Source organism: Schistocerca nitens, chromosome 11 (assembly GCF_023898315.1).
Source record: "Schistocerca nitens isolate TAMUIC-IGC-003100 chromosome 11, iqSchNite1.1, whole genome shotgun sequence".
NCBI lineage: Eukaryota > Metazoa > Arthropoda > Insecta > Orthoptera > Acrididae > Schistocerca > Schistocerca nitens.
The window spans coordinates 41,097,915-41,117,931 of NC_064624.1; the positions used below are offsets into that span (position 1 = coordinate 41,097,915).

General features: G+C 45.5%; 1 protein-coding gene across 2 annotated transcripts in view; it reads left to right on the forward strand.

Moving 5' to 3' along the window:
• The window catches only part of LOC126213066 (uncharacterized), a 91,549-nt gene that overhangs the window by 7,882 nt on the left and 63,650 nt on the right, over positions 1–20,017 (forward strand). For both annotated transcript variants that reach the window (XM_049940647.1, XM_049940646.1), the window contains exon 3: positions 4,208–4,298. In XM_049940647.1, coding sequence (XP_049796604.1) covers positions 4,208–4,298 — 91 coding nt within the window. The remainder of the gene's footprint in view (positions 1–4,207; positions 4,299–20,017) is intronic.

Genomic DNA, 20,017 nt, shown 5'->3' on the forward strand with positions numbered 1-20,017 from the left:
GACTACATAGGTCGCTGATGTGGAGTACCTTGCAGTAGGTGGCAGCACAATGCATCTATATGAGAAACTAATGTTTTTGGGGTGTGTGGATACTTTTGAGCACATAGTGTATGATGAAGTTATGTTCTGTGCAAAATTCTATCAGATGGCTTCCTCTTTCATTCCTTACCCACATTCCATATTCACCTACTACTTTTCCTTCTCTTTTCCAACTATCGAATTCCACTCCCCCGTGACTATTAAATTTTTGTCTCCCTTCACTATCTAAATAATTTTGTTTATCTCATCATACATTCCTTCTATTGTTTCATTATCCATGGATCTAGTTGGCATATAAATTTGTACTACTGTGGTAGGCATGGGCTTCATGTTCATCTTGACTACAATAATGCATTCACTATGCTGTTTGTAGTAGCTTACCCACACTCCTTTTCTTTTATCCATTATTAAACCTACACTTCCATCACCCCTATTTCATTTTTATTTATAATTCTGTATTCATTTGACGAGAAGTCTTATTCCTCATGCCGTTGAACTTCACTAATTCCCACTATATCTAGCTTTATCCTATCCATTTCCCTTTTTAAATTTTCTAACCTACCTGCCGAATTAAGAGATCTGACATTCCATGCACCAATCTGTAGAATGCCAGTTTTCTTTCTCCTGATAACAACTTGGTCCCGAGTTATCACCACCTGGAGATTTGAATGGGGGACTATTTTACCTCCAGAATATTTTACCCAAGAGGACACCTTCACCATTTAATCACAAAGTAAAGCTGCATCCCCTCAGGAAAATTTATAGCTGTAGTTTCCCCTTGCTTTCACCTGTTTGGACTATCAGCACTGCAACACCACTCTGGTTAATGTTACAAGGCCAAATTAATCGTTCATCCTGAAAGTTGCCCCTGCAACTACTGAAAAGGCGGCTGCCCCTCCTTCAGCAACCACATGTTTGTCTGGCCTCTCAGCAGATACCCCTCCGTTGCAGTTTCACCTTTGTTACAGCTGTCTGTGTTGCTGAGCCACATAAGCCTCCCAACCAGTGACAAGATCCATGGTTCATGTTAGGTCCACCTCTTCATGATGATCATATTTCGCAATGGCAGTGGCATTTTTCATCAAAATTATGCACCATTTCACAAGGCCACGAGTGTGGTGGAATGGTTTGAGGAACACAGTGGTGAGTTCCAATTGATACGATGGCCACCCAATTTGCCAGCTCTGAACCTGATCGAACACATCTGGGATGTGATTTAACATAACGTGTGCCAACTACCTCAAATGATCTACCAAGGCCTAATTGCTTCCATGCCACAATGTCTTCCTGCTGTTATCTGTGCCAAAGGTGGACATACCAACTTTTAGAGTGGTGATCATAATGTTGGGGCTGATCAGACTATGGCACTTACCATAATTGAAAGAAGATTGTTTTAGTGTAGTGATGGTGATAATTATAGTGGCACATAAAATTCGGCCAAACAGCACATGCCGCCCATGAGCCCTGCATGGCTCACCTTCCAGTCCAGCTTCAAGACACCGACTGCCTGTGAAATGCACTGCTTTTCCTTGACATCCAGTGTGGCTCCACAACACCACTGGTGCCATGAGCTCCGAGCTGTGAGATGTGACATCTGCCTGGCACATGGGGCTGGAATTCAGAGACGGACCCCACCATATCTTAACATCCCCCACCAAACCAAATTCCCCTTGCCCCCCCATTAAAAAGCCCTTTACATGTGACTCTCCTTCACCTGGGTAATAAGCACACGTGAGTCTTTACTTGTGCAGAAATTCAGAACCAGGTGGTTTGCCTGGCTCACCACCCTGGCAATCTCATAGGGTACAGAGAACTGAGGAGCCAGCTTGCTAGCGAACCTTAACTCCCCTTTTTGAGCAATATTAGGATTTTGGACTAACACTGTCCCCAACCTTTGCACTGAACCATTTAGTCCATGATTGTTGCAGATGGCTAGCCTGTGATGTGAAATTTTAGTATTATGCCTAGCCTGGCTCCGGTTGTGCTGTGTTAATGCTAGGGTGACTTGGTCTGGAAGCAAATCATTGATTGACCACAGGTTGACAAGAGGAGAATTGACTGGATGTGCTAGCATAAGGAATACTGGAGGAGCCTCCAGGGACTTGGGTTGTGCGTTGTTAAAGACAAAATTGACCCATGGTACTGACATGTCCCACTTCATATGAGCCTTGTTGCGAAAGATAAGCACAGCCTTCAACTTGCAGTTCACCTGGTCAGCAAAGTATGCAGGTAATAAGGATTTGTGATCACATTCTTAATTACATTGACAAAGGAGAACCTCATGAATAGCTGGGAAGCAAAAGCAGCAGCATTATTGATAACAAGCACCCTGGGTGGCCCATAAAGAGAAAAAATTCATAAGAAATGCTGGATAATTACCAGAATAGTCACCCTTCTGCTCAGAATGAGAAAAAAGAGAAGTTGTTCATAATAACTAATAGGTGCCTAACACCCACACATGTGGAAGTGGTCCTATATAATCAATAAAAAATTTATGCATCAGGTGTTTCTCATGTGTAGACTCGAAAAGCCCCATGGGAGAATTCAGGTTGGGCTCAGCTCCCTTACAGCTCACACTCCCCTCCACCAAACTCTGGACGTCCTTATACAGGGGAAACCAGGTGACATGTTGAACGATCTTGATCCCCACCAACCTCCAGCCTTTGTTATACAGGGAGGACCAGGCGATGAGTTGTCTGATCTTAACAGTTGTATAAATGCCCAAATGACTGCCTAAGAGGGTGTTATGGAAGTAATGAGCCAAAACCTAACTAAGAGGCTGAGTGTCAGTCTCTAAACAAAAGTCTCGGTGTTCAAAATAAAATCTGAATTTGTCAAGGGAAAACAGAACTGCCAAGGCTTCCTATTCATACATAAAATATTTCATCTCCACAGGTGAAAGTTTTAAGGTGCGTAGGCTATAGAGAATCAGCCTGCCACAGACCCATCTCATTCTGTTCCTGCAGGAGGCCAGCTGCCACTTTCTGTTCCAGAAGAATTACAGGTGTCCATCTGCAAGAACAACAGGAGCTCAAAATTGAGTATGGCTAATACTAGTTGGTTAGTAAGTGCCACCTTAATGCCTTCAAAAGATTCCTGATGACTTTCATCCCATTTGAAATTTCTTGAATCGTTACGGCATTTGCCGTGTCTATGAACGGTGCCACACCTTTCTTATTTCTAGGAACTGGAAATTTTCACAAGTCACCAGTATACTCCTGGTCAATTCTAATGCAGTCAGTGGAACTAAGATGTCCCAAGAATGAAACCTATGTACCAGTGTGATTTTCGATGGTTTCACATCAAGTCCCACCTCCCTCTGGTCAACCAGGTCTGCAAAAAGTTGCAGCTGTCCAGACAGACTAGCACTACAAATAACAATGCCATGTAGGTAATTATAGACACACTTGAAATCACCCAAAACACAATCTAGAAGGCAAGACAGAATGGCAGCTGCCACTGACAAACCAAAGGCCACCCTGTTAAAATCGTAGAGGTTCCAGTCTGTACAGAAGGCAGTACTATGCTTGGAATCCTCTGTTAGCATGATCTGATAATATGCGTGATTGAGATCCGGGACAGTAAAATACTGAGCCCCACTCAATGAAGAAAAAAAATTAGGTAGATTTGGAAGTGACAGATTCCAAAACTACCTTCTCATTAACTGCACGATAATCCACAACTGGATGAAACACTGCTCTGCTGCCCATAGGTGAGAATATGGGAGAAGCATAGGCTGAGGTTGAGGGCTCGATGACCCCATCGAACAATGTATTATTAATCAAAGCACATATACATTTCATCTTTGATAGAGAAAGTTGTAAAGATTGTACCTCTCTGGAATGTCATTTGTAACGCGAATCTTGTACTGGATTTTATTGGTGATGTCCAGTCTGTTAGTTAACATCTGCACTAAACAATCAAGAACTTCCAGTACCTGCTTCACCTCTACTAGACCAAGGTGACTGAGCCCAAATGGCGAACGTTGCGGTAACACTATGAATTCCGGTGGCAACCTGACAGGAGCACAACATGATTTTTTCAGCTGGATTAAATTTCAAATAAACAACCCTGCCTTGACAATCTAATGCCAACCCACTGCCACTTACAAAAACACACCCCAAAATTAAATTCACTGAAAGATTTTTAATTACTTTCTACTTCACAGGCCGACAAAATTTTCCAATACTCAGTTTTGACAACCAGAGGCAACATCTGCCCAGTGAGAGCTCGACATTTGGAGGATGGATGCAAACAAGGTAATTCACAGGTATGGCAGAACTCCAGATAATCTAGACGACAAACTGAACTACTATAGCTGAGGAGGGTGCACACTGGTTCCTAGTTAAGTTGTTCCCAAAGGTAAGGCAGTGGTTTCCATACCTCAGACTTGATACACACACAGCACTCCAGTAGTAGAACACTACCATGCCTCTTCTATTCCTTGTGACATCAGCTGTTTGACTCTCCTTCCATGGAACTGGAAATTGCCATACAAGATGCCCCTCTTTGTTACACTGGCAACACATCCTATGCTTGTTCCTTCTGGGTGGTCCCCTTTTAAATTGCCTGGAATCTCGATCTTCATCTTGATAATGATGCTGAAACCCCCATAACTACTGGTGCGCGAAACTCTGGCATCTGTAGCGGACACCAAAGCCTCTAATCCAGTAAAAGATGTGCATTTATGATCGAACGTAAGCCATGTGGCTGCATTTTCTCTAATATATTATTGAGTATTCGTATCTCTGTGACTTGCCATTCCAAGGCTGGAATGGCCATACATATTCATCTATGTACATAGGAAAAGGTTCATTAGGAAACTGCACTTACCAACATGTTTATGCTTGAGCAGCCTCTTAATATGAGATAATTTCAACCCAATAATTGATTTCCAGGATTCCTCGATCCTGCACTTTTGTGTAAAATTCGACTGAAAACACGGCTTAACACACGGGGTACAACGAATGAACAACATTATTGGAGACAGCAAAAGCATCAGCATGAAACATAAATTAGACCATGATCCACAGAATGAATTTCACCTGTCTTAAATTCTAATTTTAAAGTTCTATTATAGTTTGAAGCAGTAACATTATTTGGTAAGGTAATTTTCCAAATGAATTCCCCTCTGGTCCTTGAAGGTGTTTGTAGTATTGCTACTGCTCCCAGCAGTTATCTGTTGGTGGGAGAATCTTGCTCACTACCTATTGTGCCTAATTTCTCTAAATCAAGGTGGCTGACACCACTTTGCAAGTCATCACCTGCCCCTGTAATTGCAGAGCTAATCTAACCTGCTCAGAATAGATTACATTGTGAAATACCCCACAAGTGATTAGCCCAATGAATCAATTCTGTCTGAGTTGCGTGTATTTGCTTATGGTGCGGCTGACTACTTTCTAAACACTCTACCTCCTGACACAAGGTTGTCATGGCCAGAGCTCAGTCAGGATGTGCAACACCTATCTCCGTGGTGCAGTTCGTACTAATCACCAAGGGGTAGTCTACACCGGCATGCAGATGAGCCACAAGTTGGGCAACACTGCCCTTACATGGCAGCTGACACACTTTTAATTCGTAGATAAACTCTTGCTTCTTCAATAAGGACAAATTGGGACAGTCATTGGACCCCATGTTTAGCAGTGGATACCTATGAACACACACCTCATTGTGAATGACAGTATGAGGATATGAAACTTCCTGGCAGATTAAAACTGTGTGCCCGACTGAGACTCGAACTCGGGACCTTTGCCTTTTGCGGGCAAGTGCTCTACCATCTGAGCTACCGAAGCGCGACTCACGCCCGGTCTCACAGCATTACTTATGCCAGTATCTCGTCTCCACAATATCCTTTCTTTCAGGAGTGCTAGTTCTGCAAGGTTCGCAGGAGAGCTTCTGTAAAGTTTGGAAGGTAGGAGACGAGATACTGGCAGAAGTAAAGCTGTGAGACCGGGCGAGAGTCATGCTTCGGTAACTCAGATGGTAGAGCACTTGCCCGCGAAAGGCAAAGGTCCCGAGTTCGAGTCTCGGTCGGGCACACAGTTTTAATCTGCCAGGAAGTTTCATATCAGCGCACACTCCACTGCAGAGTGATAATCTCATTCTGGAGTATGAGAATGCCTTGCCTCCTCCCCCCTTTCCTTCCAGGAAAATAACAATCTTCTGTTACCAACTAAACATCCAGCAGGAAAAGGGAAATTAAGTGGGAGGAGGACTGGAGAGACTGGGGTCCACGAGTCACCATTGTTCATTAAAACATATTTATTTAAGAAAAATAACTAAAATCAGATACATTAGCAGGGTTACAAACAACACTCTGAACTTTTCGAGTTTAAGACATTACACACCTTAGTTAAGTGACAATTTAAATAAGGCAATAGTGAAAGACTAAAGCTGTGGCTGGCTTCAATTCTTAGATTTTAGATTCAAAATTTCCACCTTCACAAACTGCAACTGAGAAAATGCTTCAACAAATGAACAAATAATTATTTGGAAACAGATGGCTCTTTAAGACAACAGAGAAGCCTAATTCATCTCAGAGGTTAAAACTGAATAGTTATACTGGAAGACAGAGCAGTTTATAGCTGCCTCAGGACCACTAGAAAAAGGAAATTCTTAAAATACCTAGATAATTTGAAAAAGTAAACAAGTGCACTGATTTCTAGAGCTGCCTTCAGGCTGACAGAACAATTGTCCTTAAATCTTGCCCCAATGAGCAGGTAAGTTATTAATAAGAGAATGAGTTCACAGATTGATATAAATGGCTTCAGGCACAGTGAAAATTCTATTAAGGTATACCACAGAAAATGTGTAAGTGACATAGTAAGTGAATGTGCATGCATAGCAGTCCAGAACACCCCCCCTGCGGGTCCGGGGATTAGAATAGGCCCGAGGTATTCCTGCCTGTCGTAAGAGGCGACTAAAAGGAGTCCCTCCCCCTCAAGGGGGTAGTTAGCGCCTGCGTCCGGGGACGGACGGTTCCACGACCTCTATTTGCGGTCATTTTGCTTTTTCACTTCTCGTTTCTTCCTTCCTTTGGTTGGTTCCTTTCTTTGCTCTTCTCCACCTCCCAGTCTTCCTTCCTCTTTCCCCTGCAAAATCTCCTTGCCTTCTCCTTGCCTTCTCATTGCCTTCTTCTCCTTGCCTTCTCTGGTCTCCGCCTCGGCGTTTCAGACAGTCTGTCCTCTCTCTCTTCCTTTTCCTCTTCTTCCTTCCTCCCTGTGCGCGCCTGAAGGCCGACCCACGCGTTCGCACGCGTAGCCGGTGACGGGGTAACGTGTAATTCCCCGCCCTGGGTAGACATGTAAGGCACGCGCGTACCCCCTGGTAAAGGCCAGGCCCGGGGAGGGGTGATTGCCTGAGCTGATACCTTGTGACCATGCCGATTGGTCCCTCCGTCTGTTTCTCGGGAGGTGTGACCTGAGGTGTAAACATTCACCTAAGGCGGGAGTGCCCTCTGAGAGGGTCCCCACAAGGAAGGAGCGCGCCATCGGAGACGCTGGCAATCATGGGGGATTCCTCCGCAATGGATTTCACTCCATCTCTCTTGACTTCTGCCCAAAAACGGAAACTTGACCAGCTACCAGTGACAAAAGTACTACCGCCTGCCCCACAGTTCCTCGTCGTTTCTCGATCTGAGGACGGAAAGGATTTTTCCTCTGTCAACCCTTTCGTTATCCAGAAGGGCGTAGATGCCATAGCCGGATCTGTCAAATCTTGTACCAGGTTGCGTAACGGTACCTTATTACTCGAAACTGAGAGCGCCTTTCAGGCACAAAAACTGCTTCGGGCCACACTCCTGTCCGGGTGGAGGCTAACCGAACTTTGAATTCGTCTCGTGGTGTGGTCTATACTAGATCCCTCGACGGCTTGACTGACGAGGAGATTCAATCTTTCCTCGCTGAGCAGGGCGTGACGGCTGTCCATAGGGTCATGAAAAAGGTCAACAATGACCTTGTACCGACCCGGACACTTTTCTTGACCTTTGATAGTGTTAAGCTGCCATTGCGCATCAAGGCGGGCAACGAGGTTATTTCTGTTCGCCCCTATGTCCCGACACCTACCCGCTGCTACCAGTGTCAGCGTTTCAATCACACTCGACAGTCTTGTTCCAATGCGGCTAAATGTGTCACTTGTGGCAGGGATGCCCATAAGGGTGACTGTCCACCTCCGTCTCCTCGTTGTGTGAACTGTCAGGGTGATCATGCCGCATCCTCCCGCGACTGTCCTGTCTATAAGGAAGAACGCTGTATTCAAGAAATTCGGGTCAAAGAGAAAGTGTCCACCTCGGCTGCTCGCAAGTTATTGGCTAGTAGGAAGCCCACGCTGCTCCCAGCGGGGAAATACAGTACTGTCCTCGCCTCTCCTCGGACTACCAGGGAGGTGGCAACCCAGACATGCGATCTGACCTTCAGCACCACGGTCGTCCGTTCGGCCAGTGCTAAGATTGCGCGGTCGACGTCTCCTCTTCCTCCCATCACCCCACAGACACCAGCCCCTTCATCAGCTTCTGCTAAGACGAAGACCCAGAAGTCAGATGCACGGGCCTTCAAGAAGGAACCTTCCCGTGCAGACTTCCTACGTACCTCGACCTCCCAGCCTTCGACCGGTACTTCCACCAAACGACCTTCCAAGAAGGCTCATAGGAAGCACAGTTCTCCTTCTCCGCCACGGCGCATTTCTTCTCCTGCGCCACCCAGCGGTTGCCGCCCCAGGCCGTCATTCGTTTCGCCTGGCCGCACCGCTGGTAGCCGAACATCTGGCCGTTCACCGGCGGAGGAAGCTCCCCCTCCCGGCCATCTTCCCAAGATGGTCGATGAACCTATAGACCCAATGGACGATGACTGTCCGCCTACTGATAGCGGCGGCAGTGCTCGCTCGAAGCCAGGCCCTCAGCGGCCTTCGAGGTGACCCCTTCTTTCATCTTCCCTTTTTTTTCTTTTCTTACGATGGCACTTATTCACTGGAATATTCGCAGCATTCGCTCCAACCGAGAGGACTTGAAGTTGCTGCTCCGCTTGCACCGTCCGCTCGTCGTAGCCCTCCAGGAAACGAAGCTACGCCCATGCGATCAAACTGCCTTGGCACACTACACCTCTGTGCGTTTTGACCTACCCCCTGTGGTAGGTATCCTAGCTCATGGAGGGGTTATGTTGCTGGTCCGGGATGATATTTACTACGATCCCATCACGTTGCACACCGGCCTGCAGGCAGTTGCCATCCGCATTATTCTCCCCACTTTTACATTTTCCATTTGTACCGTTTACACTCCATCGTCGTCTTCCATTACCAGGGCAGACATGATGCAACTTATTGCTCAGCTACCTGCACCATTTTTGTTAACTGGAGACTTCAATGCCCACCATCCCCTTTGGGGCTCTCCAGCATCCTGCCCGAGGGGCTCCCTGTTAGCAGACCTTTTCAACCAGCTCAATCTTGTCTGCCTCAATACTGGCGCCCCTACTTTTCTTTCGGACACATCTCACTCCTATTCCCATTTAGACCTCTCTATACGTACTCCCCAACTTGCACGCCGGTTCGAGTGGTATGCACTTTCTGATACATATTCGAGCGACCACTTCCCGTGTGTTATCCATCTCCTGCAGCATACCCCTCTCCGTGCTCATCTAGTTGGAACATCTCCAAAGCAGACTGGGGGCTCTTCTCTTCCAGGGCGACCTTTCAGGATCAAACATTCACAAGCTGCGATAGTCAGGTCGCACACCTCACGGAAGTCATTCTCACTGCTGCTGAATATTCCATCCCTCACCCTACTTCTTCTCCACGTCGCGTACAGGTCCCCTGGTGGACCGCAGCATGTAGAGACGCTTTACGTGCTCGTCGTCGTGCTTTACGCACCTTTAAACGCCACCCTACAGTGGCGAATTGTATCAATTATAAACGATTACGTGCACAGTGTCGTCGTATTATTAAAGAAAGCAAGAAAGCCAGCTGGGCTGCTTTCACAAGCACCTTCAACAGTTTTACTCCTTCTTCTGTTGTCTGGGGTAGCCTGCGCCGGCTATCTGGCACTAAGGTCCACTCACCAGTTTCTGGCTTGACGGTCGCGAATGACGTCCTTGTGGCCCCTGAGGCTGTCTCCAATGCCTTCGGCCGCTTTTTCGCAGAGGTTTCGAGCTCCGCTCATTACCACCCTGCCTTCCTCTCCCGCGAACAGGCAGAGGAGGCTAGGCCACCTAACTTCCGCTCCTCGAATCGTGAAAGTTATAATGCCCCATTCACCATGCGGGAACTCGAAAACGCACTTGGCCGATCACGGTCCTCCGCTCCAGGGCCTGATTCTATACATATTCAGATGCTGAAGAACCTTTCTCCTGCGGGTAAAGGTTTTCTTCTTCGTACTTACAATCGCATCTGGATTGAGGGACATGTTCCCGCATGCTGGCGCGAGTCTATTGTTGTCCCGATTCCTAAGCCGGGGAAGGACAAGCACTTGCCTTCCAGTTATCGACCCATCTCGCTTACGAGCTGTGTCTGTAAAGTGATGGAGCGAATGGTTAACTCTCGATGGGTTTGGCTGCTCGAGTCTCGACGCCTACTTACCAATGTACAATGTGGATTTCGTAGGCGCCGCTCTGCTGTTGACCATCTGGTTACCTTGTCGACCTTCATTATGAATAACTTCTTGCGGAAGCGCCCGACCGCGGCTGTGTTCTTTGATTTGGAGAAGGCTTACGACACCTGTTGGAGGGCGGGCATTCTCCGCACCATGCATACATGGGGCCTTCGCGGTCGCCTCCCTCTTTTTATTCGTTCCTTTTAATGGATCGACAGTTCAGGGTACGTGTGGGTTCTGTCCTGTCAGACACCTTTCGCCAGGAGAATGGGGTGCCACAGGGCTCAGTTTTGAGCGTCGCTCTCTTCGCCATAGCGATCAATCCAATAATGGATTGCCTCCCAGCTGATGTATCAGGCTCCCTTTTCGTGGATGATTTTACCATCTATTGCAGCGCGCAGCGTACATGTTTCCTGGAGCGCTGTCTTCAGCGTTCTCTTGACCGTCTTTACTCGTGGAGTGTCGCCAATGGCTTCCGTTTTTCTGCCAAGAAGACGGTCTATATTAACTTCTGGCGCTACAAAGAGTTTCTCCCACCGTCCTTACGACTCGGTCCCGTTGTTCTCCCATTCGTGGAGACAACAAAATTTTTAGGTCTTACATTTGACAGGAAACTTAGTTGGTCTCCACATGTGTCATATTTGGCTGCCCGTTGTACCCGTTCTCTAAATGTCCTCCGTGTTCTCAGCGGTATGTCGTGGGGAGCGGATCGAACCGTCCTACTTCGCCTATATCGGTTGATCGTCCGCTCCAACCTGGATTATGGGAGCTTCGTATACTCCTCTGCACGGCCATCCATCTTACGCCGCCTCAACTCCGTACAACATCGGGGTTTAAGACTTGCGATCGGAGCGTTTTATACTAGTCCCGTCGAGAGTCTTCATGCTGATGGTGGTGAGTTGCCACTCACCTACCGGCGCGATATACTGCTTTGTCGGTATGCCTGTCGGCTACTGGCAATGCCCGACCACCCGTCTTATCGTTCCTTTTTTGATGACTCTCTCGACAGTCAATACTGGTTGTATGTCTCTGCCCTGCTACCCCCTGGAGTTCGCTTTCGTCGCCTCCTTCAACACCTTAATTTTTCACTCCCTGCAACCTTTCGAGTGGGCGAGAGCCACACGCCACCTTGGCTCCAGGCTCAGGTTCGCGTCCACCTTGACCTCTGCTCGCTCCTGAAGGAGGTTACCCCCGGTTCAGTCTACCACTCCCGTTTTGTCAAACTTCGTTCGAAGTTCATTAATATGACCTTCATTTATACAGATGGCTCAAAGACCAATGACGGGGTCGGGTGTTCTTTAATTTTCGGGGCACAAAGTTTCAAATACCGGCTCCATGGCCATTGTTCGGTCTTCACAGCTGAGCTCTTTGCCCTCTACCAGGCTGTTCTTTAGATCTGCCGCCACCGACATTCTGCATATGTCATCTGCTCCGATTCCCTGAGCGCTATCCAGAGCCTCAGTGATCCGTACCCGGTTCACCCTTTAGTGCACCGGATCCAACGCTCTCTGCAGCAGCTGGTGGACGTCGGTTCTCCGGTTAGCTTTATGTGGGTTCCTGGCCATGTCGGTATCCCTGGGAACGAAGCTGCAGATGCCGTGGCCAAGGCTGCAGTCCTCCAGCCTCTGACAGCTTCTTGTTGTGTCCCTTCGTCAGATTGTAGCAGGGTAATTTGTCGGCGCATTTTATCGCTGTGGCATGCCGATTGGGCTGCACTTACAGACAAGCTTCGGGCCTTGAAACCTCTTCCCGTGGCTTGGACGTCTTCCTCACGCCCTTCTCGGCGGGAGGAGGTAGTTTTGGCCCGGTTACGAATTGGACACTGCCGGTTCAGCCATCGCCATCTGCTGACGGCTGCGCCGGCGCCGTTCTGCCCATGTGGGCAATTGCTGACGGTCCGCCACATTTTAACGTCCTGCCCGGATTTTAACACCCTGCGTCTTGATCTTGGCCTGACATGTACTGTAGAAGCCATTTTAGCGGATGACCCACGAGCAGCTGCTCGCGTTCTTCATTTTATCAATTTGACAACCCTCTCAAAGGACATTTGATTATGCTGTTCTCTTTTTTTTTTAATCCTATGCCTGTCAGTCTGTCTTTTATCGTGTTTTCCCTTTTAGTTGTTGTTTTAAACTTGTACCTCGCGGTGCATTCTAAACGTAGTCTGGGCGCTAATGACCGTTGAAGTTGTGCGCCCTAAAACCACAAAAAAAAAAGAGTCCAGAACACCATTTAAAAAGGAGAACCGGTAATTAGTACCCTGAACCAACTTGTAGAAATAAGTAAGTAAAAGGTGGGGAAAGGTCATCCCATGACAACTTTAAAATATCAAACAGTTGAACAATTAAATCTAGTAAGCAGTAACTAGCCATGAGGCAGAATAAATTTCTTTCACTCTCCATCTCACAAATGGCTAGTGAACGAACACACAAAAAATCCTTCAGAGCTCAGTAACACTTGATAGTTTTACACACTTTTGCTTTTTCCAGACCGTGAACCTCAACCTTTCACAAGGCTGGACATCTGAATATGACATGTGATTGACCTAGAGCCAATCAGCATCTGGCCATCCTAATAGGGCTCGACACAGTGTACAAGAAAAGCACTCGACCCAACAAACCCCCAAACACCAAAATTTACAAAATGCTAATACAAATTTCAAACAATAATTTACATAACCTCAGTGAAAGTGGTCCAAGGGTAGCTGGCAGTGGTGCATTCCATGAAGCTGATGTACTGAGTCAATTTAAACACCCACAATATGATGAGCACACACTGAGTGAAGGTCCAAGACAAAGTGTGCCAAACTGTACAAAATTGGACCATACTAAGGGAGCACCTAAATTCCACTGTCATTCACACTTAATACAGCCACATGACCACAGTAGTTGTGTAGATCAGTGGACTCTTCAGATGATTCTCATCAAAAACTTGGTCTAAGGCTAAGCATGGTCAAACTTAAAATAGTGTTCAGGATTACCAAATCATCGAATCCACTGCTGAACGAGGGGAATTGAATAACACCCCTTGTGGGTCTGGGGCTTAGAATAGGCCTGAGGTATTACTGCCTGTTGCAAGAGGCGACTAAAAGGAGCCTCACACATTTTGGCATTTATGTAATCATCCCCTGTAAGGTTTGCCTACTATTTTTTAAAATTTTTTTGAAGAGTGAGCCAATTGGGGAAGGGCGTCTTACATGATGCATCATGTGCTGAGACCTATCGCATCCTTCGTCAACATGGATCTGCTCTTCTGCTCATTCTCCAACTGTTGAGCGATGTCACCCTCCTGGGTGCATATTTTTTAATCAACTGTGTAGAATCGTTCTCTACACTGATGATGATGATAATGGACTTGTTTGCTTGGTTGCACGTGATACCCAGCACGGTATCCAGTCCGTTGTGGTGGGCCCACCATGTACACTCTTTGACATAAAACTTGACCGGCGGCCGGCCGCTTCAGAGGCTAAGTCCGCGCCGATCGCGACATGGGACAAAAAAACTGGCCAACTCGCTAATTCTCTAAGTCCGGTTATCTGCACAATCTGGCAACACTGTAGACTGCGGCACTTCCTGGAGGAAAACTTGTCCCATGATAGAGAAACTCTAGGCTGATTACGCCTGTGGTGTAGCGGTAGCGTGCATTGTTTCTGTTCATAATGTCAGTGGATCGAGAGCAGCTGGCATAAAATATTTTTATAGCCTCTTCTGTCTGAATGCTGAAGACGTGAATGTAATGGTAGCGCAGATTCAATCTATTTCGCTTTGTGACACACCGATATCAAAATTTTATCCAGTAACGATTTTGCGGCAGATTTCCTGCAGACTGTCCTCCTCTGGACGCCGTATGCGGCAAAGCTCCGGGATCCATTTGCTGGCTACTGGCAGCGGCCGTGGCGACAGCAGCGGCGCTGCACTCCCCCGTTCTTTATCGAAAGCGCCTGCTACCGCTCATCGCTTTTGATGATTTAAAACGCTTTATTATTAAATGTTGCTCCACAGAAAATTTCTACAATTTCCATTCACGCTCAAAAGCAACGGAGACAGACGCCCTGATTAGTAGGCGGGTATTATATTACATTAATCGGCAAGAGCTGAGTATGGGCCGAAATTAATTTTATAGACTGGGACGAAATTAAACCACCTCACTACATTCGATGAATTTATAAATGCTTCATACCTCGTTTCTTTTCCTTTCAAACTCAATTATGTGTGCAACTTTTGGTCAATGTTTGGATGTTTTCGTCAAGCCAGAGTGAGCGTCTGTGGTGTAAAGTGTATTACAGTTCTTGTTTCATTCCTTATGGTAAGTCTATGCGATAAACTGTGTGAATACCTTGCAATGCATGCTCTGTAGCAGTGCAGGAACACTGCACATTTGGAGTTCCATGTATGGGTTCATGAAGTATTTATTGTTGATCGGAAGTGATTGTTAAGGTCATCAGATTTAAACCAGAAAAATTTGTCGTTTTGAAGGTTTCAGAGAACGGAATGGAATTGCTAACGCCGGTGTTAGAAAACGTCTACAGTTAAATGCTATTGCAAAAATTTAGAAGAAGGGAACTATATTAATGAACATGTGCACTTCATAAACAACCTTCTATGTTAGACCTATATGACGAACAAAGCTCAAATTTATATCGTTGACAGTCGGTTTGAATCTTTTCAGGGTCTATTTTACAGTGGAGCACCTTGGAATTTGCAAAGCAGAAATCCATGACATTAACTTAATTTACTAAGTCGAAATCGGACGAAGATTGATGTTTAAAGGCATTCTTCAGATTTCGCATAAGAAATTTTTACTAGCAGTTTGCAACTCCATTAATTAAAATGGAAAATAAAAGGTTGTAGTCAGCGGCTTCTACCGTGATTCGAACTGCTATGTCTTATAGTACAAGCACTGCAACGCACAAGGGAACCTCTGAGCTAACGACACACTGGCGGCCAGAGGCGGAATATAGTCACTGCGATGTTGCCTGAGCCTCAAAACGCAACCTTAAACACACGAACAGAGGAGGTGGAGATTACTGTTTTAACGTCCCGTCGACAACGATGTCATTAGAGACGGAGCACAAGCTCGGATTAGGGAAGGATGGGGAAGGAAATCGGCCGTGCCCTTCCTAAGGAACCATCCCGGCATTTGCCTGAAGCGATTTAGGGAAATCATTGAAAACCTAAATCAGGATGGCCGGGCGCGGGATTGCACCGTCGTCCTCCCGAATGCACACACAAACAGGTGTTACTTATGTGAAGAACGCCGTTCTTGGAGTCCAGAAATTAAATATACTTTCTAATTGTGTCATCTTGCAGTGGATTATATCGTACGAGTCTTCGATGTGGAAAACGAATGTCAAGTGAATTTAGCGAGGTAACGCCGACCTACACCCGGAAGTAAATGCACTATCAGAGTGTTGACAAATACTTGCTACGACGCTGCCATTTCTAGGCTCTCTGACGAGGCAGCTCTTCAGCGAAATGCTTGCCGTGATTCTCCGATACGGTTCTTCAGAGTGGAGACGCGCGCGCACGTTTGGTTTTTATGCGGCGTTCTCCCCTGATGGTTTCTGACGTCGCCTTGTGGGCTATGTATACATATGAGACATTCAATTATCATTAATCCAGAATCATACAAGTTTCAGCTTCCGGCGTGGAAGAAGGCTGTTGACGCCGACATATCATTTCAACGTAGGGAAAGCAAAACGGATCATTCAATGTTTCTCATTCAACATAAAGCATGTAAGATACTTTTCCGTAACGTTCATAATCATCTAAAAATACAAACGAAGTAAAAATACACCGGAAGCTTATTCGAATTGAATATAACGCTTTGCACCTCGATGTCGAATTTGTCCACTTGCAATCTTTTGCAGCATACACATAGAATGTCATGATTACCACGAGAATGAAGAAATATGTTGGTAAGGATGGAAGCAAGAAGAGACGCAGTCAACAAATATTCTATTCCTCATGGCATTCATTTCATTTGACACGTAAGAAGAGGTAAAGCGGAATTTACTTTCGTTAACACGAAAGATATGCCGCACATATTGATAACGAGGAAGTCTGCGTCTTCGTACGTTTCCTCCTTGAAATCTGTATGCTCTATTATATACTAAGTAGCCCGATCATTGTTTCAGTAATGTTACCCTCTTGTTTGACCCCGTAACGATGAACAGATTCCAAATGCATGTACCCCTTCCTGGGTTGTTTTTTGTGTTTTATTGCTTGGAATTCCTGAAGCAGACCACTGTGCCTTCCCTCCTCGTGGGTTAGGTCTCAAAACTAAACCGCTTTGTATCCAATGGCATAATTTATTCAGACAGCATCAGCATAAGACTATCAAACAAAACCTTCCATTTACAGTTGCAGCACTCTAACCAGCACTGACCAAAGTGTATTCCACGGTCATGGTCCTAAATTACCAGCTGTCTGCCACTGTGGCAAAGTCCGTACTACACTTTCGATTCCGCAGCACCATTTTATCTGGTAACACTGTGTAGTTGCACAGTTGTGCTACCAGGTCTGTCCTCTCACAGTCAACTTTATGTATCTCACTTCTCCTGTAGCGTAGATCACGAGGAGCCGAAGTAAATGAGTGTATTCTGCATGACGTAACATTCAGTATTCCCTTCTTGCATAGCCACTCTTCATGTGCATCGATACCAAATAGGAATGCGAAAACTCTTGCGAGTGAGAGAATGACAATAACAATCGTAACAAGAACAAGCAAATAATGAATGATGTTTATTCCAACGCAGAACGAGAATGGCTTTAAATATAAAAATCTGTATCTATATCCATATCTATTGATCTTTGAGTTGGCACAATGCAAATCTATTCTTAGCATTTAGTTACTGAATTTAGTTCTGGATGTTTGCAGAGAAAAGGAAAAGTCGGTACTTCTCGCTAGTGTAATATAATGTGAACCAGCAACTACCCTTTCCTTAGAACACGACTCAAGCAGGTCCTCAAGTAGGTAGCAAGGCACTGCTGCATTCTGTTCCCTGACATTGCTCTGATGACGGTTAATGCAGATAGTTCCGATTATGAAATACAAAAGTATTGCAGGTTAGTTCCTAGGATAGTAACATTAAATTTGCGTTGTAGACGGCACATGAACGTGACGACTATCCATATTACTCATCAATATAAAAAGACAATATTTTGGGAATTTAGGAGGATTACTCAAAATGAATTCTGAAATTGGGTGACTGACTGCACAGGTGCTAAACGTCGTCAAGAGTATACGATGTCCTAATCGCATTAGGAATATGAAGATCGTCTTCGACAGCTCGCAACTTTCACATTGCTATCTCCACCCTACTCCAGACAGCCCTCGGAGTTGCACTACGTTGCCGATGTTATGGAAGGCCTTCAAACCGACAACAGACCACATATTGAAAAATACAAGCGAATTCTCTTGCAGCGTAAGCTTATTGTAACTAATCTAAAAATTATTGGAGAGGAACATTGTCCTATTCAAAAAAAGTAAAATGTGACACACTGTTGACGTCAAACGGACATTATCTATGTGCTGTCTTGTGTCCTACTCATCTATAATATCAAGTGTACTATGAAAATCATTATATATAATGGATGATAGGGTAATGCATTGATACCAGATGGTGGGGGCCGGCCGGTGTGGCCATGCGGTTCTAGGCGCTTCAGCCTGGAACCGCGTGACCGCTACGGTCGCAGGTTCGAATCCTGCCTCGGGCATGGATGTGAGTGATGTCCTTAGGTTAGTTAGGTTTAAGTAGTTCTAAGTTCTAGGGGACTGATGACCTTAGAAGTTAAGTCCCATAGTGCTAGAGCCATTTGAACCATTTGAACTATTTAACACAAAATGACATTAAAAATTAAAGTTATTCACGAGCAGCTAGTTGAGAATATGTATGAACATTAAATGACACGACGAACTGAAATAATATGACGAAGAGTTCAGCGCTCACTGGGAATAGAGCCCCACACATATCGTTGTTGACTACACACAAAGAGACGTCAGCTACCGAATTTTTCTCCACCAGCTGCTCAGAATAGCATCTTGAACTTACAGCATCTCGCAAATAGTTCTGTGTCTCACTGGGAGGTAAAAACGTCAGATATCGTTAGTGTTGACAACGAATGAAAATACATTAAAAATCAAAATTATTACCCACCAGCAGATAGGTGTTCTCATGATAGAGCTTGATAATAAATAATTAAATCTTTAGTGCCGGGCCAGGATTCGATCCCGTTCACGCGTAATATGTGAAGGTGATGAGGAATCTGCAGTTTTGAACAAACAACAAATTGTAGCCGAGCTGTATTGCCACGAAGGGATCAAATTCCGCGTTAAGGGCGGTCTGAGTTGCATTCCCAGCTTAGAACCAATTTTATCGACATACAGAAGCTCAAATAAAAGATGGAATAAGTGTCCTGTGACCATACATAGCGTTTGTGTCGTCACTTGAAATAAATAACTAGTATAAGAAAGGTTACTGGTGATAGAGTTTCTACATGTCGCCACTCCAGACCGTCTACTTGGTAAAGAAGGAATATCATCTTTAATGTGAATTTTCAGACCACGCAGCCATTATATCTCCTTCCCTTGGTGTAGCCAGGAGAGAAGGGAATCTGTCTCTCCCTATCTAAAATCATTGACGGAAGTGGGAATCGAACCTAGACCATAGGTATAACAACCTACCATCCGTCCAACAGACCACGAAATCCTCTTCTCTGCGAGTCATTTTTCTATCGTAACGCAGTTGCGCCACACTGGATGAGAATTCTGACACACAGGCTCCCTGTAGTAATTTGCAGCATGTTCAGTAAATTCATTTACTTGGTTGACCGAATCACCATGAACTAGCTGCCTCGGCTACCCAGTGCATACATTCGACTATTTTGTAATCACAGAAATAAAATCACGTAACTGCCACCTACACACAACTGCCAACAGTGTAGGATGCAGAAGTTTAAATAGGCAGTGTTCCTTTCCACTTGAGCTATTCTATTGCGCTATCTGTTACTAGAAAACGTCGTTCAGTCCAAAAGAAAAGCTGTAACTGTTTGTCTCTCAGAAGTCAAGACCTGGCCATATGCATAATCTCACAGTGCTGTGGAATCCAAAAGTTCTGGAGGAATAGTTGTCGAGCTCTGGAGCTGCTGTAGCTACGTGTCAGCTTGTAGCATAGATAAGATGTCGCGAGTTCGAATACATTCAGTGCTACATTTTTTTAAACGCAATTCTGCTCTCTGCTGAAGGTATCAATCTAATGGAACTTTGAACATAATTCCCTTCACTTCTCAACCCAAAGTAGTCGCATGTGGAAAAAGGGCTAACTACTGTGACATTTTGTTCTATTCAGGTTTAATAGACAGCAGGCAGCAGATGCATCTCGAAGATGTGCAGGGAGAGCGC